At 36.9% G+C, this 26392-nt stretch overlaps 3 protein-coding genes across 3 annotated transcripts; 1 reads left to right on the top strand and 2 right to left on the bottom strand.

Moving 5' to 3' along the window:
- Positions 1-253: 253 nt before the first annotated feature.
- On the top strand, positions 254-13560 carry LOC127810463 (probable RNA-dependent RNA polymerase 1). Its single transcript, XM_052349972.1, has 6 exons — positions 254-494; positions 670-737; positions 2772-3308; positions 7902-9769; positions 10696-10846; positions 12434-13560. Exons 3-6 carry the CDS (start codon positions 2793-2795, stop codon positions 13277-13279), a joined length of 3381 nt encoding a protein of 1126 aa, XP_052205932.1. The 5' UTR covers positions 254-494; positions 670-737; positions 2772-2792; the 3' UTR covers positions 13280-13560.
- Positions 13561-13926: 366 nt separating this feature from the next.
- Positions 13927-19367, bottom strand: LOC127810466 (loganic acid O-methyltransferase-like). The gene is made up of 3 exons (XM_052349977.1): positions 16237-19367; positions 14773-15438; positions 13927-14485 (listed from the first exon to the last, which is right to left on the bottom strand). The coding sequence occupies exons 1-3, from the start codon at positions 16330-16332 to the stop codon at positions 14147-14149; spliced, it is 1101 nt and encodes a 366-aa protein (XP_052205937.1). The 5' UTR covers positions 16333-19367; the 3' UTR covers positions 13927-14146.
- A 3120-nt stretch (positions 19368-22487) lies between these two features.
- Positions 22488-26147, bottom strand: LOC127809896 (alpha,alpha-trehalose-phosphate synthase [UDP-forming] 6). The gene is made up of 3 exons (XM_052349059.1): positions 23618-26147; positions 23252-23525; positions 22488-22991 (listed from the first exon to the last, which is right to left on the bottom strand). The coding sequence occupies exons 1-3, from the start codon at positions 25621-25623 to the stop codon at positions 22689-22691; spliced, it is 2583 nt and encodes an 860-aa protein (XP_052205019.1). The 5' UTR covers positions 25624-26147; the 3' UTR covers positions 22488-22688.
- Positions 26148-26392: the final 245 nt, after the last annotated feature.

The following is a 26392-nucleotide window of genomic DNA, read 5'->3' as shown; positions in this document are numbered from 1 at the left end:
ACGTATTATATGAATAATGATTTGGGTACTCTGGAAATGACCATTGACACAGATAAGAAAAAGTTTAATTTTAAGAAACATTCTTTTTTCAAATTCATTTTAGAGGAAGAAATATATTCCCTTTATTATAAATAAAATTATATTAATCAAATTAAAGCTCTCCAAACAAGGTGTACGACTAGCCTTAATCAGCTTCCTTAATCGCAGAAATTTCGTGTGTGGCAGAGGATCTTTCTTTTCCTATGCTTCGCCAACCTATGAGAGAATGAGAGAGACAGAGGGCTACTTTGATCGTCAACCCTGGTCAATTTTCTCTCTTAGAAGTGGAATGGTCTCTCTCTCTCTCTATAGTGTAGTATGGTAATTATGTGTAGGATGGTTAGTATATACGCAGTATTGTGTAGATACAGTACACGTGTCTCTCTTTCCGAGTATAAATTTTTGGTCCATTCTATGAGGTTTGCCTGGTTCTTCTTTGCAGATCACTGAAGCAGGTGAATCTCTCTCTCTCTCTCTCTCTCTCTCTCTCATTTCCTTCGCTTGGGGTAACTTCGATCAATCAGATTGTATCTCTCGCTTTCAAATCAAGAACTCACTCTCTATAGTACGTCTTTGCTTCATTCTTGGAATGTTCAAATCTTTATTTGGTTACTTCGTTGCGCTTGGCAGTGATCCTCGTCTGTTTGGCTGCTGAGACCCAACGCAAGATAAGCAAAAGGAAAAGAACGGGAATTGTGGTATGTTTTCCTTGCTGTTTTACTGGTTTCTCTGATTCTCTATCCAAATTGCCATGGGATATCAGTGCGTGCTCACTTGTGCTTTTCCTTTTTTATTCTTTATTGTGGGAAGTTTTTCCTTCTTTTAACGCATTCTCTGCACTTTTTTTTAGTTGTTTACTTTGTTTTGTGGTAATATTTGATGCTTCAAAATGTCTTATCTGGCCTAAATCTTCTCCACCATGTGGCATTCTTTGAGTTGACACCAGTTAAACTTGGCGATTAACCGATGAAAATTAATTTGACCTTTATTGGTTTCTACTGAAGAAAACTGAAATATAATTTTAATGAAGAACTGAGAATTCAAATCTTGTGTACTGCTTTGTTTTTCTGGTTTTATATACTTTCAGTTACAGAGAATTCAAATCAGGGACTTATCCCCAACAAAAGAGAAACGAAAACCCTATTACTGAAATTTTGACGTGCCTGCGGATTTTATTTTGTTGCTGCTGCTGCTGCCCATTTTAGAAAGTTGGCTGCTACGTACTGTCTTTAGAAAATTTCCTTTTCTTCATTGTTTTCTTACCCAATTTTCGCATGGCTGCTGCAAATAAGAATTTTTTCAATTTTGGAATGAGTGCCACTTCTTTCTTTCTTTAGTCATTATTCCTAGTTTGTTTTCGGATAATTACAAAAAACATGGAATTATAGCAAGTCCCTCAGTCACAGTTTGTTGATGCACTGTACAAGTTGATTACGTTTCCTTTAGCCTTAAATGAGGTTTTCTATTTGCATCCAGTGTATAACAAACTAAGTTTTTGCCAACTAGCAGTCTTCCAAGTCTCGGTCTATCTTTGGTTTCCGGGTGGACATCGTGACCACCATTAGGTAAAAATAAAAAGAAGACATGAGGCTGATAGAATGTTCGACACCCTTAGCATTCAATGGGATTGTTAGCTGTTAATTCTTAAGTTTAAGATGTTTAATTGCTCCCATAAATGAGAAATCTGCTGATAAATGAATTCTCAAGAGTTCTATGATTTTCTTTTGATTATGCATCTTGTCATAACTTTTTATTTCTGATTTTTGCCATTGTAATTCTGGTACAATTTGTTAACCACCATCTGAGCTAGAAGCTTGACCTTATCTTTTATAATATTGCTTTACTCTCAGCATTCTCAAAGTTCCATTCCTTAAATCATGAGGTCTTCTCTTGTTAGATTACATGCTAATGGAGCACGTGATCTATAAGAAGATAGGGTACGTGTTCTAGAATGTCCTTGTCCTTGTCCTTGTCCATTTCATGTTTATTGAGTCAAATAGGATCAATAAAAGTTGATAACTTACAGCCAGTTGTCACTAGATGGTTGTTTGAGAAACTAAATAACTAATTCCTTTAACATCAGGATCTGCTGGTTTGAAGTTCTGAGTGTAGAAAACAGCAGGGCATAGAAAATTAACAAGGTGCCCTTTAAAATGTTTTATGTTTTTGATATGAAAATTTGAGGTATCTCTGTTTTTCATGTTCTGTTTTTTTATGTTATGCAGTAGTTATGTCAAGTTTTTGCCTGGTATTTTGATGTAGTTTGATAACGTAGGTGGCCTTTAAGGTTGATTTATATGACTGAAGAGACAAAAAGAAAAGACATTGCAGATGTTGAAACTCCAATTTCTATTATTCTTGTGTATTAATACATTTGACATCTTAAATGCGGGACTGTGTAGGAACTCTTAACTCATTGAAATATGCCTGAAATGACATATCTATGGAGATTTTTAGAGTTTGAAGTTTAGAACCTGTTTATCACCCAAATGCATCTTGTGGTGTTTAAAAATCAACAAATTACTGTTGCTTGCCTTCTCTTCTTTGGGCCAGTTCTGGTGGTATTTGATTGAAGAACAAGAATTCATGTAACAACCTCACCTAGTGAGATTTAAGGCTTGTGATGATAATGATGGTGTCTTTGAATTCTCACTCCCTATAATGAAACTACTTTTCTTTTTCCATCACTTGTTTGCTATTGCTAATTTGGTACTGCAATAATGAGACTGCAGTTAAAGTTGCCTGGCGTGGATATGGGAAAGACAATTAAGGTGTATGGATTTCCTGCCCATGTGACTGCAGAACCAATTAAGGATTTCTTAGAGAGATACACAGGGAAAGGAACTGTACATGCATTAGAGGTTAATAAGCCAAAGAATGGCGGCCCGAGGTTATGTGCCAAAGTTCAATTTTCAACAGTGAGAAGTGCGGAGTATATTATCTCCTTGGCCAATCAACGGCTGTGGTATGGGACTTCTTATTTAAAGGCCTGCACATTGGATCTTGATATTGTTCAAAAGCCGAAGGTCTTTCTTTATGGCATGGAAAGTGTAATTTTGCATTTTGGTTCTCAGATCTCAAGGGGTACATTTTCAGTGCAAATGAAAAATGCAAATACCTCTGTGAAATTTGGTTTTGGACTAAGGAAACTGCATTTCTTCCTCTCCTATCTTTCTGTAGAGTACAAACTTGAGCTCTCCTATGAGAACATCTTGCAGATTGAACTTCATTGTCCACGTGGTCGAACAGCAAAGTTTCTTCTCATTCAGGTTTTGTGCTTTAAAACTTCTAGTACTAACATTTTATTCTTTGCTCTCAGTACCCTTCCATCAGAATGGAATAATTTTCATTGAGTGCTTTTTCCTCTTGAAATAGATTTGATATTATCTGCATCTACCTCATTGGCTTCTGAGTTCTGACTGTATACAGTTATGTGGGGGTTGCATATGTGCAAAAGCACATTGAGATGTGAAAGAAGACTGTTTTTAAGTGGTGCCATAGATTTTAAGGCAAGAGAGTAGGTGAGACTTGTTTACCATGTAGTTCAGAGGACCTAGGTACTGTTAGGCTATCTCGGCAGTTCCCAGATAAGTGGCAGAACTATGGAAAATTTGGCTTTTTTTTTTTTAAATCGTTTCCTGTTCTTGGAGAAGAGAGAATGAAGCAAACATAAAAATTCAAGTGGCATTGTCATTTTCTGAAATTATTTTTTGACTAAAATCCCAAAGTAATGTACTTTTAAGGAAAGTACTTGAACATGCTTTTTATGTTCTCAAACATTTGGAATCCCCAGTTGATGAAAGGCATTCAAAATACAGTGAATTAGTTTAAGTAGAATATGTGAATGTGCAAACTTTGAAATGTGGTATACTTCCAGTTCAGTTAAGTGAATTTAATGATCTAATTGATCCATGTAGCTTTCTTATTTTCGTTAAACAGTTTCGAAGAAAAAAGTATCAATTGTTGTGAACTGAATTATATTGAAAGTAGAGTTCACGCATGAGAAAAAAAGGAAACCAGTTGCCAATGTTTGTAAAAATGGTTTTTACATTATAATTTTGAATAATGACAAAGACCATGTTTTGTCAACACCTAACTATTAATATAAAATTGCTCTCATATTAAGAAGTACCTTATTAACATCTCTAATAGTATAGTCCACATGATCCTACTGATGTCATTTAACATTTAGTCCATGTGGCACTAAATTCTCATTCCATTGCTGTACCAGAACGATTTATGTTCTAGGTAAGGTTGTGATGAAGCTATAAAAAACAAGCCCTATAATAAGATGAGAAGGGGAAAGTTATGGTTTATGTTTCTTTCTTTCTTTTCTTGTCTGTCCTTAGGTGGGGGGATCTTGGTTTTCTTGCGCTGATTTGTTTTATGACCAGTGTGTATGGATTTCGTTGCAAGCGGGTGGAGGAAAAAGTTAACCCTCCCTGAAGGATTTTTTTTTTCTTTTTTTGGATTTATTGAAGGTTGTAACTTCTTGTTAGAAATGAAGTAAACTTTGTACCCATTATAGTAAACAGAGAAAAGGAATATAGAACAATACATGTTTAGTCAAACCAGCCTTCTTAGAAATTTTTTTGATATAGGTAATGTCAGGACATTATTTTGCATGTGATAATGCAAAAACAGCTCATAATCAGTGTTCAACCATTTGTTTTTTACTTTGGGGGTGGGGGAGTGGAGCTTCACAGCTCTCAGTTGGAAAGCAAAGAATTTATGGGTCGTTTGGTATGCAAATTATATAGTGATTGGATAAATTTAAGGATGGGAATAAGATAGTGATGGGATAAATTTATGCCGACTCATGTTTGGCAAAAGGCGTATAAACCAAGACAAATGCTCATCTCATGTTTAGTGTGTGAACTTGATGAATGAGGTATTACTGATCACTATTTGACAAATTACCAGATCACCCATGTGCCCTATATAGAATCCAAATAATAAATTTATTTTTTAACTTGTTGTCTCATAAAAAATCATTGCGTACCATACCGGAATCATCTGAAATCATCTCCATCTCGTCAAATCTTGAGGACTGGAAGCAAACTGAAATTGAAAGCAAAGATTGGGGAAAAAAAAATCTGGAAGAAAAAGAAAAATTGATGGTGATGGCAGTGGAAAACTCCCATACAAGAGCTTTAAGAAAGCTAGTTGCCCACCCAGATCTGCCACCACCCTCGTCGGAACCCAAAGCCACCATAAGATACCCCCCATTTAAAAACACTCTCTCCAATGAACAAAAGGAAACCCCCTGCCACAAAATGGAGAAAAAGAACATAGCCCTTGGACATGGAATCAAAGATTGGAAGAAGAAGAAGATGGCAGTGGTGTTATCTATGGAAGATCATCGGGTTCCATGGAGTGTGTATTCTGCAAGAGATAAAAGAGGAGAGAAATGTAGACAGAGAAGAGGGGAGAGTTATATTCTTGAGGGCTAGTCAGAAAATGACAATTTATCCCACGAATGTGCTACTATAATACCTGGTAGGGGCCGGGATGAGTTTCTCTCACAGCAATGGGACAAATTAATATCTGGCTTGGCTATACCTGTCTTGCGTTTAATTTCAAACATGGTATTAACTAGGCAAGTGGTATTACTACTTTATACTTGTACCAAACATGCAGTTTGTTTTGTGGTCATTTTGTGTTTACTTCAATTGATTTTGGTGCGGTATAAGAAATGGAGCAAAGCAGCATGGGATATAAGTTGGTTGCTGATTTCAGTTATTCTGTAAAAGTTGGCGTAGGAGAGATGATAATATACTGCTGATGCTTGACAGTACCAAAGGCCAATGAACTGAAATGATTGTCTTAATGAGGAATACCAGTGGTGATTGGGGAAAATGATGGTTAGGAAGCCCAATATGAATTAATATATTTGGGTAACTGTAAGGGGTTTGCCTAACTGTTGAAAAGGAATGGTATGTAGTATGTGATGGTGATGGAATCGTGGCCTGAGGAAAATCACAGAACCTAATTGGAATTTGGATGTTACAGAATTGAGTTTGATTAAGTTCATGTGGGGAATATGTGTCCTGACAGTATGTATCAGGTGAGGAGTGGGTTAGAAAACTGGATGGAACACGTGGCTGCGATGCAGTGATCCTATGCCTAACTTAATGATTTTCGAAGATGGTACTTGCTGTTCTCAATCCTTAAGGGTGTAAGATAACATATGACGGTAAGAAGCTCATCTTATGTGGTGAGAATTGAGGAAATTACTCAATGCAAAGTTAGAGTTGTTACCTCTATGGGCTTTTGCAACAACATGTCAAGCCTATATCCCACTATATGGGCTTTGTTACATGAATTCTAGATTTTGACAAGTTTCACGTTGATTGTCAGCTACCCTCTATGGGCTTTTTCAAAAAAAAAAAAATGTTTTTCATTCTTAAGATCCTTATAGTAGGATTATTGAGAAATATATAATAATAAAGAAAAACTCATGTTATTATAGAAGAGTTAGAGCAGACTAGAGGGGAAACACAATATTTTTCATATTTGGAATTTTTTCAATCTGTTAGTGTGCTAATGACCTTCTCACTTCTCTCTGACTGAAATGTTTGCTTTTTGGGCAAATTCACTTATATTATGGTAAAAGGTCATGGGAATATTACCTGAGCCATATTTATATTATTCTATGAGCTAGCTCATCCAAAGTAAAACATAAGAGTGATACTTTTTGTTGTTTCTTATGTATTTACTGTTGGCATGTGCTTTTCTATTCTTGAAGGTTGTTAGTTTCCTTCATATGTTGCTGTTGCCTTTCTGTCAATGTTGCCAATTTCCAGCATACTAATGTACTCTCGTGTATACCGTTGACTGACTGCATTCTTCCTATCACTTCTTTAGACACTTCTGCATCTGTCTTCTCAAGACATAAGGAGTTGTACTCAGCCTTGATTTATGAGCAAGGTCAAAGCATTAATACCCATAGCAAATCTTGTTCAACCTTGCTACTCGGCCTTCAGGATAGTCTAAGCTACTGCCCATGAACCTGCCACTTGCCTTAACAAGTAGCTCTCTCCTTTATCATCTTCTATTCTCTTAGGAATCCTCCAAAATCACAAGTGGTGATGTGGGGGAATGAAAATGGCCTTTTTTAGTTTTTTTTTTAGAAAAAAAAAAAACTGACTGGAGTGTCAAAATAGAACAATATAGGTAGCAGAAATAGTCAAGAGGCAAATGACAGGAGTACCAGGTACATAGTGCAGGCAGAAAGCAATGCATTTTGGTGCAGCTATTCATTCATTTTTTTTTTTTTTCCATTCAATATCTCTTTCCCTGTTGTTCTTGTATCCTTGTCACTCCAACATTCCTCTGGACTTTATATTTTGTGTTATTTAGGGTAATTGGTCACTCATCCCATAATTTACGATCCTTCTACTTGCATTTTTTTAGCGCTTACAATATTTGACCAGTCCTTATGTGGTACATTTGTTTTGGAAATATAGACAGTTATTTGTAGCATTTAAAACGGCTTGACCTTTCTCTTTCTGTCGATTACTAATTTAGTTGTTAGATATGAGAAGATTGACATGGAGATATATTCAATGTCCTTGGACATCTTTTAGATTGGAGTTCATTCCCTCTTGCAAACTGTGACCATTTCTATCTAACCTGGGCTAGCTGCTGATATAATAATTTGTAGACTAATATAATAATTTTCAATTCTGCTTATGGGGAGCAAAGCAATGTGGTCAGCTCCATTACGTTATTGATGGTTACCTTTGTAGGTTCAAATTCATGTTATTCTATGTAGTTGTTAACATCAATTCTTCTAACTTGTCCTTTTTCTTTATAGTCAAAATTTTTCTTCATCGTTTTTTCCCTTTGTTAACTGTCAGTTGCTTGGTGCACCTCGAATCTACAAGAAAATTGAAGCATCAGTCTCCAGCTTCTATAAGGAAACACCTGAGGACAATTGGATCCGGACTACTGATTTCACTCCGTCATGCCACATTGGCCAATCCTCTGCTCTGTGCTTGGAATTTGGATATGATGTTCCACTTCCAAACTTCAGCACGTATTTTCCATCTTATCAGGAAAATGAAGGCCCATTTACCTTGGAAAAAGGTTTTACTTATTCACAGAATTTACAGCTAGTGCCCATTGTGGGGCCTCCTCAAGGACATAAATTGCCATATAGCATATTGTTCAAGGTATCTATGTTGGTTCAGAATGGATATCTTCCTGGGCCTGTTCTTGATATCAATTTTTTTCGGTTGGTTGATCCCCAGAGAATAGACATTGTGTTTATTGAACGTGCACTAGAGATGCTATCCCATTTAAGTGAATGCTGCTATGATCCTGTGACGTGGCTCAAAACTCAATACAAGAATTACTTCAAATCAAGACCAAGGAAGCCTACTATTTCCTTGGATGATGGTTTGGTATATGTGCGCAGGGTGCTAATAACCCCTAGCAAAGTTTATTTTTATGGTCCCGAGATTAATATGTCAAATCGTGTTTTACGCAATTTTCATGATGATATTGATAATTTTCTCAGAGTCTCTTTTGTTGATGAGGAATTGGATAAAATGTTTTCAACCGATTTGCGTCCGCGGATAGCTTCTTCAAATAAGGAAAAAAGAACTGATATTTATACAAGGATACTGTCAATTCTTAGAGAAGGCATAGTTATTGGCGATTTGAAGTTTGAATTTCTAGCCTTTTCCTCAAGCCAGTTAAGAGATAATTCTGTATGGATGTTTGCCTCGAGACCTGGGCTAACTGCTGCTGATATTAGAAGGTGGATGGGTGATTTTTCACAGATCAAAAACGTAGCAAAGTATGCTGCCAGACTTGGTCAATCTTTTGGTTCCTCTAGGGAAACTTTGAGCGTTGCTAGGAATGAAACTGAAGTAATTCGTGACGTAGAGGTTGTAAGAGGTGGAATCAAATATGTTTTCTCTGATGGCATTGGAAAAATATCTGTTGACTTTGCTCGGAGAGTGGCCAAAAAATGTGGACTTGAAGGTTGGACTCCATCCGCCTTTCAAATTAGGTATGGTGGATACAAAGGAGTTGTAGCTGTTGATCCCACTTCATCAACGAAACTGTCTTTAAGAAAGAGTATGTGTAAGTATGAATCAGAGAATACAAAGTTAGATGTTTTAGCATGGAGCAAATATCAACCTTGTTACTTGAATCGCCAATTGATCACGCTGCTATCTACTCTTGGGGTTGGGGATTATATCTTTGAAAATAAGCAAAGGGAAGCAATATATCAACTGGATGACATCTTAACTGATCCATTGAGGGCACAAGAAGCACTGGAATTGATGTCTCCAGGGGAGAATACTAAGATCCTCAAGGAAATGCTTATGTGTGGCTATAAGCCTGATGCTGAACCATTTCTTTCAATGATGCTACAAACATTCTGCGCTGCCAAGTTACTGGAATTGAGAACCAAAACAAGGATATTTATCCATGGAGGGCGATCAATGATGGGATGCCTAGATGAAACCAAAAGCTTGGAATATGGGCAGGTATTTGTGCAATATTCTAGTGCTGGGCATAGGCAAGTATTTGATAATTCCTCTGCGTATGGTGTTGGTGGCTCAGAACAGCATAAAGTTGTTTTAAAAGGGAAAGTAGTTGTTGCCAAGAACCCATGCTTGCACCCTGGTGATGTTCGAGTCCTGAAGGCTGTTGACATGCCAGCTTTGCATCATATGGTGGATTGTGTTGTTTTTCCACAGAAAGGAATGAGGTAAACACTTTACCCCCTCCCCCGCCTACCCTTATTTTTTTAAATATTAAGTCTTAGGAAGCTGTTACCAAATGTTAGATTCCAATGTGTTGCTTTAATTTTTCAGAGTTGAAGTTGAGCTATAGTTCACATGATGCAAATATGGACCCTGCCAACAATTATGTTCATATATGCTTACAAATGGATTCGTAGCAGTTCTTCCAAGTTCTTATGTATTTATATTTGTGGTTGTTACTATTCATTATTTGACTAAGAAGCACTGGTTAGGATACCAATATGGATACGGACATGGGATAGAATGATTTGGAAAGCTAAGGATAGGGATATGACAATGATATGGTAAACCTTGATATTTTTTTTCTTAACAATGTCTATGGAAATAACTAAAAAGCACTAAGAATATTGAAAAGATAACACTAGCACAATATGAAGTATGAAGAGCATTCAAATTCATTGTTTGAATGTGTCACAGTGTAACACCTTTGTCATGTTGAGATAAGGTATCCAATTGTATTATCTCTATTTTCTAAAGTTCTTGGTCTCCGTTTGCATGTGATTTTACAAGTGGTCATTGATTTTGGAGATTAGAGCAATGGTTTCATCAAGGCCTTATTCCTCTAATGTAGTCAAGATGATTGGAACTAACAAGATAACAAATAAAGATAGAGTTTTATGTGAGGAGTTTTTGATTTTATCTAAATCTATTTTAATTTTATTGGGAGTATTCATATATTGTGTGATAGAATTTTAAGTAGTATTATGCTACCATATTAGGTAAGATAAATACTTTTCATGGAAGATTATACCATTATGCTATCATATTGAAGTTTAGATGATGTTTACTTTTCTTGTAATTGCATCAAATCGGTGCACAATGGCCATATTCTTTATTACAATTGTGATTGGTGTTTGCATCCCAATGACAGACCTCATCCTAATGAATGTTCGGGAAGTGATTTAGATGGAGATATTTACTTCGTATGTTGGGACCCTGATCTGATTCCAAGCAGACAGGTTGAACCCATGGATTATACCGCAGCATCAAGCATTTTGTTGGATCATGATGTTACAATTGAGGTATTGTTTTAATATCTCTTAAAATGTTCAAGCATTTTTTTTTTTTTTTGCAATAAAGATTTTTCAGTGAAAAAGATCAAGTATGAAAGAGTTGCATCACGTATACTATTATCTTGATGCAAGTTTCTGCAGTCTGTATTTTTTCTATAATGAACTTTTGTCCCTCTGGTTTATCTTCCCTAGCTCTGCACAAGTATGGTTGCATTGTGAATTGTTGTTTAAACACAATATTTTTTAAAGTATGATTTCTTGCACTCACATCCTAAAGTCAATTGCTGTCAGGTTTGGTTGGTCCAAGATCTTATTTACACCTGTGGCATTCCATCTGTAACTGATGTGGGACATGGCAATGATGTTAAATTTCAAACTTCGCATGGCATTTTTTCTTTTGTTTAGGAAGAAGTATATTGGTAAAGGTACCATCAATGGTTAAGTAATGTTCTGATTGCGACTGAGTTCCATAATTGGTTCATTTCTTATTCATGTCTGCATTCAATTCAGCATCTCATGTTTTTCGTAATAGCTAACTTCGCATGATAAGAAACCAATTATCATATTAGCATTTGTATTGTGTGTCATCTTCAATAACAATAATCACAAGTTGTAATCCTACTAGGTGGTATTAGCTACTTGAATTCTAAACCTCTAGCCATTTCTATCCATGGTTATATCCTATCCCTTGTCATGTTTAAGGGATTACCATTAAGTTTTTATTGGTCTTCCTCTTTTGCTACAAATTTTTTCTTTTTCATCCACTTAGCTCACATTCTCTTATGATTTTTGCTACTTACTTTAGTTTAGTGATTGATATCTTAGAGAGTTTAAGTCAATTAATCCACTTGTGGAGTGCTGAAAAAAATCATCTAGTGGCAAGCAAAATCACTGATATCCAGTTCAATTAGAAGCCTGGCTTCAATACCATCATAGCAATCATCTTTGCATTCTGTCTTATTCTTAGATGTTTACACTATCTTAATCGTGACTTCACATCTTATCTTCAATAGTTGTGCCACTCCAACCTTATCTCATCTCATATCATCTTACCTTATCTGTACTCCTAATCTGCGCATGTTGGTGTCAAACTTCTAATCCTCTGGACCATCCAACAAAGATGGTTTTACAGCCATTCGTTAAAACTTTCCTTTTAGCATTAGATGGATTTTATGATTGCATAAAATGCTGGACACATTTCTCCACTTGAATCATTGTGTGTTGATTACATGAGTGACATCTCTCATAACTCCATGTCTCACAGTTGTATCATCCATACTTATTATTTGTTCTAAACTGATGTTTAGGCTTGCCGAACCAGTTAAACTTATAGCACCTATGGTTGACATATTTCTAGGTTGATGAAATCTAGATAAAGATTTATCGATTGAACTTGAGTTCTTAAAACATCTTTTATGCATTGATGGAAACCTAATCCATATGTTGCTTGCTCTACCAATAAGAAGTTTACTCGAAGTTGGTGATGCTATACACTTGCTCAACTATTTTATTGTAGTATTAACAACTTGCTTCTCTTATTTAATTTTGCTAAGTGCCAAGAACTGAAGGTTTCTCATGGTGGTTTGTCTGATGCAGGAAGTTCAGGAGTATTTCACAAACTATATTGTTAACGACAGTTTAGGAATAATAGCAAATGCCCACACAGTTTTTGCTGATAGGGAACCCCTTAAAGCAATGAGTGATTCTTGCATACAGCTTGCGAAGCTATTCTCAATTGCAGTTGATTTCCCAAAGACTGGTGTGCCCGCTGAAATTCCATCTAATTTACGTGTCAAGGAATATCCAGATTTTATGGAGAAGCCTCCTGATAAGACTACTTATAAGTCAGAAAATGTTATTGGAAAGCTTTTTCGAGAAGTTAGAGACACTGCACCACAATCAAGCTCTATCAAATCCTTCTTTACAAGGGAAGTAGCAAAGAAGTCATATGATCTTGACATGGAAGTGGATGGTTTTGAAGATTACCTAGATGATGCTTTTGATTACAAAAAGGAGTATGATTTCAAGTTGGGAAACCTTATGGATTATTATGGGATCAAAACAGAAGCTGAATTGCTCAGTGGGAGTATTATGAAAATGTCCAAAACTTTTGACAGGAGGAGGGATTCTGAAGCCATTGGCTTGGCTGTAAAGTCACTGAGGAAGGAAGCCAGAAAATGGTTCAACAGGAAGTTAGGTGGATCAGATGCTGTAAATGATGATATTTATGCAAAAGCATCAGCTTGGTACCATGTCACCTACCATCCTAGTTATTGGGGTCAGTACAATGATGAAGGAATGAAACGCGACCATTTCCTTAGCTTTCCATGGTGCGTATATGACAAGCTTGTCCTTATTAAAAAGGACAAATTAAGTATTAGAAGGGCTCTCCATTTGTCCTCACTTGAGCGGAAGTTTAGCCGTGGCTTGAGTTTGAAATAGAAATCCAGGATATCCAGCATCAAGCAAATTCCATGCTTTGGCAGACTGAAGCACTTGAGGATGGCCCTGACCGAAATCTTTAATCTGCAAAGACAGTTGTAATGTGTGTATCTACTCTCTCTCTCTCTCTCTCTCTTCTCTTCACGTTTGGAGTGTATATTTGTATGAACTTATTAGATGTAAATGTACCCTGAATATGGCTGTGATTTGATGATTTAGGCAAAAGACCGAGAAAGGTATGTTGTTGATTGTGATTGGAACTAGTAACATGTTATTGGAAAGATCTATTGGCCTCTTTTCGTGTCTTGTATTTGTCTTGTCTTTGTCTTGAGTTACTATTCTGAGATCAGTCCAAGAAATCCATGCTCTTCCAAATCATACTTCTTTTTCTAGACTCTTGTTGAATTTAAGGCCAACTTGATGCTTTACCTTATGAAGCCATATTCCTAGAGAAATATTGCTTGACTTCACCTCCGCTTATTTCCGAGATTGTCCAGTTCTAGATTGGTTTGAGTTGTATGAGATGAGTTTGTTTTTGCTCATCCTAGGTGGGGTTATGAGCAAAGCTTGCTAGGGGACTCTTTGCTCTGTTGTGCGACGGTCAGGAGAGAGTCACTTTTGTATGAAGTTGTATCGTTTCTTTACAAAATTTCTTAGTTCTCCCTATCAACAATTGATCCTTTAAGAATATCCATTTCTCACTATGACTACACATTTCATCATTTTGGACTACTGTTAAGATATAAGAACAGTAAGAGCCCAAGGCCCTTGTGTAAGTGGGAAATAGCTCAATGTTCTTGCTGATCATGCTAAAAATACAAAGTTGATTAAAACACAAGCAACAAAAATCTGATCTCAAATGCTACATCATTTGCGCTTCAAAGCAACAAAAATCTGGCCACCCTTGTAGCTTAGAGGATCGAGATTGGCGACCTGGGTCAATTTCTGAAAAAATCTGTCAAACAGGTCATCTATTATCTCACTTCCAAAGTGTTTAACAATGCTTCCTTCCACAACAGCTCTTATGTGCAGTGCATAAGCTTGGATATTCACAGGGTCATCATAATTGCCCAGTATAGCATCTGTTAACTTTGCCCTTACAATGCTGAAGCAGCCATTTCTTTCCACTGAGCTAATAATCTCCTTCAGAGAGGCAAAGTAAACAGGCAAGTTGAAGGAGTCCACCTGAGCTTCACTGATCAATCCCTGCACAAATGATTGGTCTCCTTTGTGGTTAGTCCATAATCAAGTGCATTTTGTGCTCCAGTAGAATTAACTTCATTTAATTTTTCAAAAGAGGAAGAAAAAAAAAAAAGATTTAAGGAAAGTGAAAACTAAAACAAATATCCCTTGTGCTTACATTGCATGGCTTAGGCATTTTGAGAATTAAAAACTTCAAACTTGTCCTATTATTTTAGGAATCAAGGCATTTTAAACATGATGTGATCAAAGAATTCAAGCCATGATATACGAACTGTTTGTTATTGGCTCACCTTATTTGCCAAATCCATGAGGCTGGATCCCAAAGCATCATAGAGCCAACCACCACCTGATTGAGAAGGATGGCAATCATCAGCAACCCCTGGAACCATGAGAAATATCATCCCTCCACTCGCCATCTCGACAGCTCTAAACTTCAAGAAGTTGTCCATGTCCTCGGCAAACTGTGCTGCATAAGCATTAGCTACTTCATCCGAAGCACTTGTATAAAAAATTCTCCCCTTATTCCACGCAGGAGAGTCCTTGTCAAGGACCTTTTCGGGCACCTGGGATAGCCACTGAAGTGCAAAGGACGAGTAAACAATGTGGAGGAAGGACTCGGGGAAAAGCCGGCCATGGAATGAACCAGGCACACCAGCAACAAAGTAGGATTTTCCTGGAGGGAGGGAACTGAAGAGGGTGTTGAAGTCATTGGCAGCATGGTCATTGAAGAATACTTGGAATTCGGGTAATCTATATCCATGCTTGAGGCATTCTGCTTCATACTTGTTTTCAATAGCTTCTATTAGGGTTTGCATGGCGAGGAATGTGTTGGGTCCAACTGAACATCCCAAATCAGCAATGCGGAGAGACTTTGAGATGGATGACAGGCTTTGAATATCAAGCTTCTCGGCTATTGCCTCGTCGATCATCATCTTAATGATTACTAAAGCCTCTCTCTGCAAAACAGGGCAGCAGTTATGGTGTAGCAGTTTTAAATTTTAAGTTACGATCAACCTTGAATGCAGTTTTCCCCATCTCTTGTGTAAAAGCCAGTTCAGAGAGATCTAGTTTCAGGCCTAGTTGCCATCTATCTAGTTTCTTTCCTGGCGCCTTCCCAGCAGCTTAAGTTCTCTTCTCTTTGCTTGTGAATTCTCTTAGGACTTATGTTATATCCCTACAGCCTGTGGAAATAGTAGTTCTAAGGTCATCTAGTTGCCTTCCATCCAATCTAGTAGGCCAGGCGCTAGGAAGTATAACCATTTCCTCTCTAAAAGCAAGTGAAAGCAAGGGCTTGTGCAAGCAAGCAAATTTTTCCCCAGCGAATTGGAAGAGAATCAACAGAATCCTTTTCAGAGTAATTCGCCATCTTGATACAACTCTTAAGTTGTAATATGTTCTACAAGTATACTTCTTCCCCTTTCTTTCTTACCGCGACTAGTTTTTGTGGAGTGACTCCAATGAGAACAGAAAGAGTGAAGGCATTAACAGACCCTCCTGAGAAACCCAATAAATCAAAACTCATCGACCATTGTTTTCAACAGGTGCTCAAATACCATGGTGAATATTATCTAAGAAATTTTGAGTATATAACTCTATCTGCTAGCTTTGAGATTAAGCCTTCTAGTTCTGTTGGCATGCACATTTTCGCTAGAAACAGGGAAATGTCCCATAATGCTTAGATGGGATTAGGGGTATAATGCAGATAATATTCTAGCAATGCGTTTTAATTAGCGGAAGAATGGTGAGATGTGTACCTGAAACCTGGAGTTCCTGGAGTAGCTGTATGTGCCATTTCCACTATTCATGAGAAATGGTTCTGGGGATGAGGTTTTGTTGTTGTTGCTGCTCATCTCTCTCTCTCTCTCTCTCTCTCTCTCTCTCTCTCTGTGGAAGAGGGGGGGAATGATGAACCTATACAGGGAACTCTCCCACTTAACAATTGGAGAATGCTTATGGTCCTTGAGGCCTTTAAAATGTTTGTAGTTCCCAAGGTTTCACGACCTTATGAGAGATTATCTGGAATTGGACAAATTAATTCCAGCTTAGATCTTGCAACCTTTAAATGATTGATCGAGTGATGAGTTCTACAGTTTTGACTCTGGGAACTGAAACTTCTAGTCATGATCTTCTGAAATACAAATATATAAATGCATCATGAAAAATACAAAAGAGAAACTTGTGTGCTAGAAATCGAAAATCACCTCGGAAAATTGGCGAGTTACCTGTTTATGGTAAGTTAACAAATACATCCATTCAATTTGAATTAATGGCTTAAACTCCAGGTGGGACAATCCATTTTATCCATGGGTCAAATTAATAGAGTTAATGGGATGTTTGAGATATCATAATTGATGCAACCAGTTAAACTTAAAAGTATTTTAACAGGCAAATGCACCAGAAATTGAGTATGAAACAAATTTTTCTGTTTCGACATTTATCCAGATACCCCCAAGACTGCCTTAGCACCAAAAGAAAAACTATACTTCGCAACAAAATGGTGAGGAAATTATCCTTTATTTCTTAGTCCCTCAATTAAGAAGAGAAATTGTACTTTCCAATTTACAGTATTTTTTCCCCTTTGTATATCATGTTTGTGAGTTTCATAGACTTTGAGTCCTACAGATGGTGCTTACACATAAGTTGTTCCCTTCTCTCCAGCCTCTCTCTCTTGTTTACACATGACCGTGCAGATTAATTACTAGCAAACCATTATTGTGAAAGAACCACTAATTCTTTTAATGCTAGGGTTTTGTGCTTGTTATTTTACTGTCTTTCTATAGCATATGTGGATCTGTTACGAATTAGGAACTTCAAGAATCTCTCTCTCTCTCTCTCCCTCTAAATTATTTCGTTGTTGGGACTTTTTGTCCATAGTTCACAGATAGATGATACTTAATCTGCCTCCACCACCAGTCCAAGAAACTGCAAATAAATGTATACATATCTATATGTGTGTACTAAACATTTACTTAAATTACTGCAGACCTGTCTGATATATTTTATTGGCAGTTGTATTGAGGCCTGGAATGAATGACAGCTAGTGGTTTCTGTGCTTTGTTTTGTTTTGTTTTGCTCATTCTGTTCATCTTATATATATATATATATATAATTCGGAATATTCCTATTCTGAACTCATTTATTTATTGGCTTTTTGGTGTGCGTTCATCTTTTCTCTTGTGCTTTTGGAGGCCATAGGAAACTGAACGGGGAGCTATTTTTTATCCCTCCAAAGGAATCTTCCTTGGTCAAGCTAAACTGGAAGATTATTTAACAATTCTCTAAGTTTAGATTTAAATAAACCAAGTCACTTGTGTTTCTTTATTCTAGTATCAGTGATGCAACTAGCAGCTTGAATGCAAGTGGTAATATAATTCTGCAATTTGTGTGCAAATGCATGAACTTCAGCAGGATGTTCATGATCAAGGTTCAAAATATCTTTTCCATGGACTGTTTGGTAAGCTCAAAAATGAAAATGTTTCAGAAAAAACATTTGTAAACTAAAGATAAATGATAATACACACAAAACATAAACCAAAAACTACACAAATATCCACAAAAACTCAATACTCAATTCATTGGACATATTGAAGTCTATACATCCTTTTACACAAGGGCACAAGTAGTCCGTTTGAAAATAATTTAACCAAAAAACACGATTTCAAACAAATCAAGTATAAACGTAAATAGAAGTTCTAATAGACATACCTATAAAATGAGTTGATGAAAAGGAGGAAATTTGTAATAAAAGAGGGAGAGAAAGATAAAAGAAAACTCAATGCAAAACCCTTAAATATGACATAAAATACAAGAAATTAGAGAGGAGATGGTTGTGGATAAGATGTTTAGAGACCTAAAATTCATGTAGTCATCACACTTAGATCAAATTAAGGTTTGTGATTGATGGTTGTCGTTGTCTTCCCCATGTAGTGCCTAAACATCGGTTACATTAGTATATATATGTATTTCCTAATTTGCAGATCATACGTATTAAGAGTTTTCAATTCTTTTCCTTCTTTATTTGTTTTTTAACATTTTTCTTCCTTCTTTCTTTTATGTAGTGCATCTCACACACCCTCAGGTCCCCAGTGGGCTGATCCTAAACAAACCAAAGCAAGCAGCTGTAAATATGAAAAAACTAAAATGGCCGAATGTATAACAAAAGCACATCAAGAAGATAGGAAAAGATTAATTATGGAAGGAATAATCTGTGGTGATTAGACATCCAGCCCACAGGTTTAAAAAGTTAGTAAGCATTCTTTAAGACGCACGCTTATGAGAAGGCATGTGAGCTCATGTGAAAGGAACAAGATGACATTGAAAAGTTGATCAAGCCTTTGATTAGTCAACAGTGATGGGTGCTAAGAAAAATGCAAGGAGTCTGACATCTTCTTCTTAAAAGGCAAATAAATTAGAACTCTTCGGAAAAACAAGATCCCATCTTATTACTGCTGTGAGAAGTTGATCTCACATGTTGGGAGGCAGAAATGGACAGAGAGAGTAAGCCCGAGCCTCCAAGGGTAGGCCATCCTTTCATGAGATTTATTAACTACTTCGTTTTCTTCATTAACGGTTGATTTTGTTTCAAATAAGATATGGTCAGAGATGGAGAAGAATTCATGTAGCTAACTGTGTTTAGAATGATTTAAGGCTTGTAATCGTTCTATTGTAGCTGCTGATGCTGGTTTGTTTCAAACAAAGAGTAACCACAACATTCAAGTGTAGTCAGGGGCGGAGCCACCGGAAGCCCAGTGGTCAGATTTTTTTTAAAAAAAAAAAAATTATTTTTTACAATGATTTATTATTAAAAATAAAAAATATATATTATATTTTATTATTAGAAATAAAAAGAAAAAACAAGTATTGAAGAAAGCAGATATATAATGGCCCAATAATAACCATCACAGCATTTTTTATAATTTTATTTTTTTTACTAAAATTAAGTATTGAAGAAAATTGTAAAGTAAAGAAAACAAGTATGGAAAAAATTTATATTGAAGAACATAAATAAATTAACAAAATAAATATTAAACAAATTGATGTTACACAACTTTCTATAAATCCTAGATTAATAACTACACTAATGGATTACAATATTAATTTTTAAAATTAAATTAGAAAAATTTTCTTGCAAAGAGATTTGTGTTCGTCTCGAAATCAAGACGATATATTATAATTTGGTTCAATGAATTTAATAATTGGTTGAAATATAATATAAATAAAGATATCACATTTTACTATATTTTTAAAACAAATAATGGAGAACAAAGATATGATAATTCTTTAATGAAAGAAGGGTTTAGTAATTTAAAAAAAAAATACTTTAAGTTCATATTGAAAATGCTAATAATGCGCACAATTAAACTCGAAATAATTATAAAATTTTAATAAATCAAGAACAAAATATTGAGATAATTTTCTTCAAAAAATTAGAACAAATACTATGTAATTATCAAATTTATTTAAATATATCAATTAATTATATTCAACTTCTTCCACAATAAAAACTAACCTTCCGCAATCATAACGAGTTTAAAATTTTAAATAATTAATATAATCTTTTTAAACAATTATAATTTTTAATATAAAAATTTATAAAAAAATAATTATAAAAAAATTTAATATTATCATTATTATCTTATTTTTAAAATTATATTTTTTATATTTAACTTGCACCCCCACTGAACCAAAATCTTAACTCCGCCCCTCAATGTAGTTGCCGTTGCTGGTCCCCAAAGAAATCTCCATTCATGCTGAATCAAGGGTAGGGTTCAACGTCCGGCTAGCCCTAGCCCTTTCTTGAAAAGCCTAGAGTTTTCAGCCACAAAATAACATAGGAAATAACGCACAAAAATCAAGATTTAATGGGGGCTGGTTGGTTGGTGCACTTACTTCCATCCAACAAATTTATACCTCAATTGACTGTGACTGTGATGCCCTGAATATCCTTAGAAGAATGTCGGCCATGTACGGTCACCATTTCTTGAATCATTTAGTTAGTGATTCCGAGAATACATTTATAGCCCAACACCTGCTCCCCCAGTTTCTTTTACAAATTTGGGAAAATTTACAATGTTTCGTCTTATAATGAATATTAATAGGGAAACAAAACAAAAAAAAAAAAAAAAAAAGGGTCCCTGTCAACATATTAAACCGTAAACCATTCACCATTGATGACATCCTAAAAAAATCGGGACAAACCATTCAAGCAGGTGACCATATATTTATTATTTTTTTTTTCCCATTTTTTCATATCAGAAACAGAGGAGTTGTGAATTTTACTCTTGTTTATAAACATTATTATATCTATAATTTATGATAGAAAGATTCAATGATCCTAAATTACTACTGTTTTGTGAAAAGGCCAACACACAACATTTGTTGAGAGGCAATCCAAAAATCGCACTCCAAGCAACAATCCAAAAGTATGCCTTCCAAAGGAGGAGAATCTCTACAAAAAAAAGTAAAAAAAAAAAAAAAAGCTCAACTGTAAAGCCAAGGTTACAACTGTGCAAGCCAAGAGTTGCGCTTATATCAAACAAGAAGGTTACTAGAATCATCCCACAGTTTATACAACAAACTAAAAGCTAAATCAAACAAATAATGATACAAAACAAAAATAGCCATCATAAGCCTTAAATCTCCTCACTAGTTGGTTGTCTACATTTTCTCAATTATGCACACAAATTTGTCCTGCAGTGAGATTTCATTCCCCCATCCGTCAGGGTTTGAACCTAGTAGAGAGTTTCAATCTTGCAACCTTGGCGGCTGCATTGGACCTAAATTCCAGCAAATGCTCCAACAAGAACCAGACTAACTCTAGAATAAAAGAAAACATCTAAAATGCTAATATGTTTCTACATCAAATGGTCCAAAAATTCATGCAGCAAAAACACACGCACACACCAGAAAGGAAGAATTAACTGAAAAATAACTCTTAACAAGAAGTTCCTTCATTTTCACCTGCATACGACCAGAACCATAATGAAACATCAATTACTCCATTAAAAAAAAAAAAAAGAAGGCAAGTTACAAATTATAATGACGATATCCCTCAGCCGTAGGAACAATAGCAGCTACCCAACGCCTGGCAATTGCACAACAGGAAAGCAAAACAAGAGATATTTGACAAGAATGTATGATTACCCGACAAGAATGTGCAAATGATACATGTTAAAGAAACAAACAAATAAGAGCTCGATGAAGACCATAATAACCTAAAAAAAAAAAGAAATTTCTTTAATTGTCTATGAAGAATGCAACAATAATGAGTCATCTTCTCATTCATTTCATGCTCTATTTATCTTCACATCAGCTACATGTATGCAAATGATACCCAAAAAGAAAGCCAAACAATAAAGACAGACAACAATGAAGGAAAGCAATAATAATGAGGACATAATAACCACACCAAAAAAAAAAAAAAAAGACAAAATAAATTTCTTTAACTGCCTATGAAAGAAAGTGAAACAATAAAGAAGACAACAAAGAAGACATAATAACCAAAAAACCAAAACAAACTTCTTTAACTGCCTATGAAGGAAAGCGACAATAATGAAGCATCTTCTGATAAATTTCATGATATATTTATTTGACAACTACATGGACTAGCATGCAAATGATACCCAACAAGAAAGCAACAATAATAAAGACCATGATAACCTAAAAAACAAAAGGAACAACTTTAACCATCTGCTAAGGAAAGCAATAAGCCTATCTTCTCATTCTTTTCATACTATTTATCTCTATGACAGCTGCATGGACTAGTGATGGCGTGCACAACAAGAGTAACAGGGAGAATGCACAACCGGAAGTATTCTCATTAAAGGCAGACACGAGCACTTCACTAATCAAGAAGCTAACAGAACTAAACTACTCATGAATTCAGTGACAGCTGGGTATGGTGGGAAAAAAATTGTTGACGATCTAAATTTTTAGTACTTCCTTCCCAAAAAAGGCATCTTACCAACAGCGTGCAGTAGAAAGAAATGAGAGAACAAGCAAGGAGTAATGGAAGGAATTATGTATGTACATCTTTACTAGATAAAAGATGAAATACCAAGAAGAAGTGTCCAACCATGCACATTCTCTGAGCAGAGCTACAAATTTACAACTGGTGAAGATAAAGAAAAGCAAACAATTGTGGATGACATTTCATGGCCTAATTATTTCAATTTGTGAAAACTTTTTCTTCTTTTCTTTTTGCAGCCTACACATGTACCATTTGCCCCGAAACAGTTGCCAAGCCCTGCATCAGTCTAACTATTTCAACGGTATCATCAAGATAGTACTTGGCCTTACTGGGTTTTTGACCTACAGTGCAGGCAAACACTTCCGCGCCAGGAGCAATGGATGAACCTGCTGCAGAACCGTTGGCCACAGAACTGTTGATCACCTCAAACATGTCCTCATCAGATCGGTCATCTCCTACGCACAGAACAAAATCAGGTGACATTTCCCTCTCTTGCATGGTAGAAAGTAGGCGTTTAGCTACAAGCCCCTTGCTTACTCCCTGCACGGATTGATAGGTTTAACTCTATATGCCAAAATATACAGATATATGCACACATATATATTAGCTTTTCTTTTTATTCCTTTAAATCATGCTCGACTAAAAAGGTCACTCTTTAAGGCTCCAGCATGAAGAACATGGAAAACAATAGATACTATAGCATGCCCCTACACGGTGCATGCATTGCTTTTGACAACAACATGTCGCCTGATTTTGAGGCAGTTAAACATGATTAATTGTTCTACACATATAATTCATACCTGCGGTTTAACCTCCACCATGTTCTGCCCTCTTTTGACTGTAACTGGTTCATTAGCAAGCACACTTTCAAGATGATCATGAAGTTCCTTGGCTTGGCATGATCCAAAATCAGGATCCGAATCCTCGTAGCACCAAACTAAAGCAGTTTCCTTATCCTCAATCATGGACCCATCAGTTGTCTCTGTGTAGAGCTTCATAACTGGTTCTGCAATCTGTTTCCAACTACACTCTACTGCCGGTACACATGTTTCCCACTCTGCATCTCGCTCGAGCCTGTGATTGGACAAAGTACAGTTTCCAATAAAGCAGTTCTATGCTGTACAAACTAAAATTTCAACAAAAGAAAAGAGGATATTGTAACTCACCTTAAGAAATAACCATGCTCAGCTGCAATTCCAAGTTTCTTGCAGGGAGAAAACCACTCATCTAGTGTGTCACGGGTTTTGGCACTGACAATAAACACCATATTGTTCTTATCTCTACACAAAGTATCTATGATTTCTATGGTTTTAGAGCCTGGACTCTTATCAATTGAAGCCTGAGGCATTAATGTACCATCATAGTCTAGAAGGATTGCTCTAGTTTTAGTCCTTTTGTAAGCAGAAACTATGTGCTCCATAGCTAGCTTCCTGAAGCTTGGATCTAGTGCAACAACCCTAAAACTTAACCCAAATCCAATTCCCCAACTCCTTCGCCGCACGTGATCCTTACATGTCCTCTCCAAATCTTGCAAAAAACTACGTGCCCAGTACCCAACATCATGGGTACTAACATATCTGTAATGCTTTTCATGCCGCAACTGTTTCTCTTGTTCAGGCATTACCAGGGCACAGTCCATTGCCTCTGCCACTGCATCAATATTCCATGGGTTGACTCGAATTGCTCCGCTCAGAGACGGGGAGCATCCAATGAACTCGGATACGACTAACATACTCTTCTTTGGAGTGGACAGCCTCAAATCCAAGACCTTATCTAACCTCTCATTTCCTTCGCGACTGATAATGTATTCATATGGTATGAGATTCATTCCATCCCTGACTGCTGTGACCAAACAACATTCAGCAACTACATAGTAGGCAACTTTCTCATAAAACTTGAGGGGCTCATCAATCAAGACAACAGGCTCGTACCCTGGTTTACCAAAGGCTTCATTAATCCGCTTCACCGTTGAATATGTCTCGGCTTGAACTTCTTTCACATCTTTACCACGGCCCCTAGCTGGATTTGCTATCTGCACTAAAACAACTTTCCCTTGCCACTCTGTATGCTGCATGAGTAGCTGTTCCATTGCCAATAACTTCAAGCTGATACCCTTAAATATGTCCATATCATCCACCCCTAGCAACATTATCCTACCCTGCTCACAGAACTGCTTGATTAGCTCAGCAACCTTCGCTTCAGTCTCTGGAAGGTTCAAAACAGATTGAAGCTGGCCCATGTGGATGCCAACGGGAAGAATTTTGATACTCACAGTCCGACCATAATACTCAAGGCCTATATAACCCCGCTTTGATTCATAAGACAGACCAAGCATCCGACTGCAACACGACAGGAAATGGCGTGCATAATCGAAGGTGTGGAAGCCAATCAAATCAGAATTCAACAAAGCTCTCAGTAGCTCTTCCCTGATGGGTAGAGTCTTATAAATCTCTGACGAAGGGAAGGGGCTATGGAGGAAAAACCCTAGTTTCACCCTGTTGAATCTCTTCCTCAAGAAGGTTGGTAACACCATAAGATGATAATCATGAACCCACACAAAATCATCTTCCGGGTTAATCACTTCCATGATCCTATCCGCGAAAATCTTATTAACCGAGACATACGCCTGCCACAGCGAACGATTGAACCGGCCGCCGAGCTCAGGTGACAGGGGCAACATATAGTGAAACAATGGCCATAGCTGTTGTTTGCAGAACCCATGGTAGTATCTAGAATACAGATCAGGGGGTAAAAAGGTAGGCACACACTTGAATGTTTCTAGAAGTATCTGCGACGCCTCTTCTTGATCATTAGGGTGAATTTCTTCCTTGAGGCAACCCACATATATAACATCAATTTCATCATCACCCAACCCATCTTTCAACTGAAGGAGAAGTGAATCCTCATCCCAACTGAAAATCCACCCCTTCGGATTCTCAGTTCTCCTTTGAACCCTAATTGGCAGTTGATTGGCCACGATTATTATCCGGTCACGCTGGACCGACGAAGATGGGTCAGAGCACACGCTCTCTGCCGGGTCATCATCTATATCGGACAGTATCCCGGGAACAGTCATGATTCTAGGAATTCGCCGACCAATCCGGCCAAAAGACGGCGACGGAACCTCGCCGGAGGCGAGCTCCAAGAGGTTAGAATATGATCTTGACACCATTTTCCCGACAGTTCTATGTGCTCTATGTATATATATATGTGATTAAATAACAACCCTTACAGAGAAAACCCTAAATTAACGCAGATAGAATGAATTTAAGCTAATAAAAACGATCTTAACCCAAAATGAACCGAGAGAAAAGTTTAATCCAGGAAAGTGAATCGAACCATAGGGTTGATTGCAACAAAATTTCTTACCAAACAGAGAGAAATAGAACAGATTCGGATCAGGCAAAGAGCTAACAGAACACGTTCAGGGAAAGATTGAGAAAAATAGCAGAGAGAAGGGAAATAGCAGGGAAGAATCCAAGAACAGTCGGAGAACATTTACCGGCTTTCATTCACATTTGAACCCCAAAAAAGGGAAAAAACAAAGGCCAAATCTGGTAAATAGGAAGAAAGCAAAGCAAAGCTCCTCTTTTCTTTCTTTCTTTATGCTTATCTTTCCAGAGAGGAGAGGAGAGGAGAGAGATAGAGACAGAGAGAGAGAGAGAGAGAGCGCGCTTCTTCAGTTAAATGTGCAACACAGTGTTTCAACTGGAGATATATACTACGAACATATGCCTTGGAATCTTCTATTGGGAATTATTTTAAAGCATGGACCGTTGGATCTTCGGGGCAGGATGGTGGGCAGATCGGACGGTGGGGAGATGGGGGTGCACGTGGGACAGGGTTGTACGGCGGGGTCGCCGGCGACGGGACGTCCGTATTGTTGGTGCAATCGGGTACGCTCGTAATGGTATATGGTTCCTGCAGTTTGACACGTGGCA

Source organism: Diospyros lotus, chromosome 9 (genome assembly GCF_014633365.1).
Source record: "Diospyros lotus cultivar Yz01 chromosome 9, ASM1463336v1, whole genome shotgun sequence".
In the NCBI taxonomy this organism is placed as follows: domain Eukaryota; kingdom Viridiplantae; phylum Streptophyta; class Magnoliopsida; order Ericales; family Ebenaceae; genus Diospyros; species Diospyros lotus.
This window is presented reverse-complemented; position numbering and strand designations above follow the sequence as displayed.

Excerpts from the sequence above, each read along its gene's own strand:
- LOC127810466 (XM_052349977.1), bottom strand. The coding sequence starts at position 16,332 with ATGAGCAGCAACAACAACAAAACCTCATCCCCAGAACCATTTCTCATG. Across the intron at positions 15,439-16,236 it reads CCAGGAACTCCAGGTTTCAG|AGAGAGGCTTTAGTAATCAT; the intron begins GTACACATCTCA and ends CCTGTTTTGCAG. Across the intron at positions 14,486-14,772 it reads TCATGGATTTGGCAAATAAG|GGATTGATCAGTGAAGCTCA; the intron begins GTGAGCCAATAA and ends TCATTTGTGCAG.
- LOC127810463 (XM_052349972.1), top strand. The coding sequence starts at position 2,793 with ATGGGAAAGACAATTAAGGTGTATGGATTTCCTGCCCATGTGACTGCA. Across the intron at positions 9,770-10,695 it reads TTTCCACAGAAAGGAATGAG|ACCTCATCCTAATGAATGTT; the intron begins GTAAACACTTTA and ends TCCCAATGACAG. Across the intron at positions 10,847-12,433 it reads ATCATGATGTTACAATTGAG|GAAGTTCAGGAGTATTTCAC; the intron begins GTATTGTTTTAA and ends TGTCTGATGCAG.
- LOC127809896 (XM_052349059.1), bottom strand. The coding sequence starts at position 25,623 with ATGGTGTCAAGATCATATTCTAACCTCTTGGAGCTCGCCTCCGGCGAG. Across the intron at positions 23,526-23,617 it reads GAGCATGGTTATTTCTTAAG|GCTCGAGCGAGATGCAGAGT; the intron begins GTGAGTTACAAT and ends GTCCAATCACAG. Across the intron at positions 22,992-23,251 it reads TGGTGGAGGTTAAACCGCAG|GGAGTAAGCAAGGGGCTTGT; the intron begins GTATGAATTATA and ends CAATCCGTGCAG.